Below are 2,456 nucleotides of genomic sequence, written 5' to 3' on the forward strand. Positions count from 1 at the left end.
GGTCCAGCAAATTCCAGTTTCCAACAATGGCGCCAGCTACTTAGTTTTAATATTACTCCTATTACTCTTTCTGGGTCACAAAATAAGCTTTCTACATATTTTGAGTCGAGAGTGTAGCTGTGCAAACTTCAAATATCTGCTCGGTGTATCAATTGATCACATATTTACAAAGGTCAAGACATCACATACTCGCAAAAGTGCTCACATGTTTTCGGAGATGTCTTTTACCCAATCGATCGATAGCTAGCCAAGGGTTTAAGGGTCACTAGAGCCGGTGAGAGGAGTGGACTCCCGGCACATCGTTTTCAAACCCCCCGCGGCCTTTTGCTACTCAGGTTAAAAATGATATATAAGTCACTTAGATAACTGAAATATGTTATTGTTTGGCTTTTTTCAGTGTTTTATTTGTTCGTGAGTAAATCTTTTTGGCTCAGAATAATGTTATTAGCTTAGATTAAATAAAACTTTATTAATCCCTCGGGTGGGTTCCTCTGGGGTTTTCACAAAGCTGAATAAATGTTTAGTTACTTCACTTGATGTGTTCAAGTGTGTTCAACAATCTCATTCAGGACTTTTGTTAAGGAATCCCACATCTTCCTCTTTTATGACAAACTAATACATCAGGTTGTTGTTTTTAGACAAGTTATACAATCATTCACAATGATATCAGAAATCATCTTTGTAAGTTTTTTTCTATTATTCTATTCTGTACTCTTTCATGATTAGAAAGTCTGAGCACTCATAATGAATGGAAATTAATGTCAGAACTTACTGTCAGTCATGATTCTTCAGTCCAGTACAGCAAAAGGCTGTGTGATGTCTGCAGTGCTTTTCTGTGTATTATATGGCGCTGTTATGCAAAAACTAGAGGCGTGTCAGGGGAGTGTCTGTAGAGTTATAGAAAACCCAGTGTTTTGAACAAAAGCTTTTACATTCATCCCTCTCCAGCCTGTTGTGACACCAGAGGAGGACAAAATCATGGCTTCATCTGTACCAGGTTAATAATATTTTTTCTGTTTTCTATATATAATTAATCTCATAGAAAAAGTGTCATGTCTTTTTATTTACTGAAATAATTACAACTAAAATTAGCCAAGTCATATATTCTTTCAGACATTTTTAACAATCTCTGTACAATCTGTGTTGCAGGTCCTGATTTGAGGATTGTGATGATTGGAAAAACTGGTGTGGGAAAGAGCGCTGTTGGAAACACCATCCTAGGCATAAAACATTTCACATCTAAGCCCAGTTCAGAGTCTGTGACTAAAACTTGTACAAAAGGTGAAATAAAGTTACAAAACAGAGTAGTTAGTGTCATAGACACTCCAGGGATCTTGGACACTGGGAAACCAGCAGAAGAGATCAAAACAGAAATTGTGAAATGCATTGAAGTCTCTTGTCCTGGTCCTCATGTTTTCCTGTTGGTCATCCAAGTCGGTCGATTTACCAAAGAAGAGAAAAACTCAGTGGAAGCCTTGCAGGAGCTGTTTGGTCCAAAAGCTCAACATTACATGATTGTGCTGTTCACTCATGGTGATGATCTAGAAGAGGATGACATCACCATACAGCAGTATGTACGTGAAGGCACACAAGATGTCAGAAAAATCATCCAAAGCTGTGGAAACAGGTTCCATGTCTTCAACAACCGAAATAAAGACAGAAAGCAGGTGGAGGAGCTGATCAAGAAGATTGATGACATGGTGGCAGGAAATGGAGGCGAATGTTACACAAATGCCATGTATGAAGAGGTGAAAGAAAAGAGACTGGAAGAATACACATTTTTGGCTGAACTGTTAGAGCGTATTCTGCATTTTCATATTCTTCTTCAAAGACAATGAAATAACATTAATAGTTAATTCAAACACAGACAAATGCACATTAGCATTTAGCAATTGTTACCCTTTTCTTATTTTTTTATCAAGTAAATATAAATAATGAAAATTAGTAAAGAAGAATGTATATAAAGATAATCAGAATTGACAAATCAAGTTGTGGTGTGCTAATAATAATTTATGTCTTGTATCTTCTGCATATGCTTTGAATTCTATAATGTAATTATGGTTAATGGATCTCAGATTGAATTTTATGCTGTTAAATCTATGTACACACCTTAAAAAGTGATGTTTGGTTTTATTCTGGAAATAAAAACACATGGAGATAAAATAAGGTTCACTGTGTTTCTTTTTATAAACTAAAAATTCTAACCTAACATATATAACATCTTTCTTCTCACTGTTATAAACACAGTTAAACAATGTTTTTATGTTTACATTTCATAATGACTATATAGTCATACTTAACAGGCTTATATAAAACATTTTTAATGACAGCATTTCTACACTTTATAAATAATAGATTAACAAATAAATGATTATATCAAGTGCATCATAATAGTGATAGGAGCTACAGATCTTTTCAAAGATTCCCTTAAAGTACCTGGCTCTTACACTGTTGGA

General features: G+C 34.9%; 1 protein-coding gene across 1 annotated transcript; it reads left to right on the forward strand.

The window, feature by feature from the left end:
- The first annotated feature begins 947 nt into the window (after positions 1-947).
- LOC146511837 (GTPase IMAP family member 9-like) lies at positions 948-2,150 on the forward strand. Its single transcript, XM_085171987.1, has 2 exons — positions 948-997; positions 1,150-2,150. Exons 1-2 carry the CDS (start codon positions 979-981, stop codon positions 1,836-1,838), a joined length of 708 nt encoding a protein of 235 aa, XP_085028113.1. The 5' UTR covers positions 948-978; the 3' UTR covers positions 1,839-2,150.
- Positions 2,151-2,456: the final 306 nt, after the last annotated feature.

Source organism: Neolamprologus multifasciatus, chromosome 9, assembly GCF_963576455.1.
Source record: "Neolamprologus multifasciatus chromosome 9, fNeoMul1.2, whole genome shotgun sequence".
NCBI lineage: Eukaryota > Metazoa > Chordata > Actinopteri > Cichliformes > Cichlidae > Neolamprologus > Neolamprologus multifasciatus.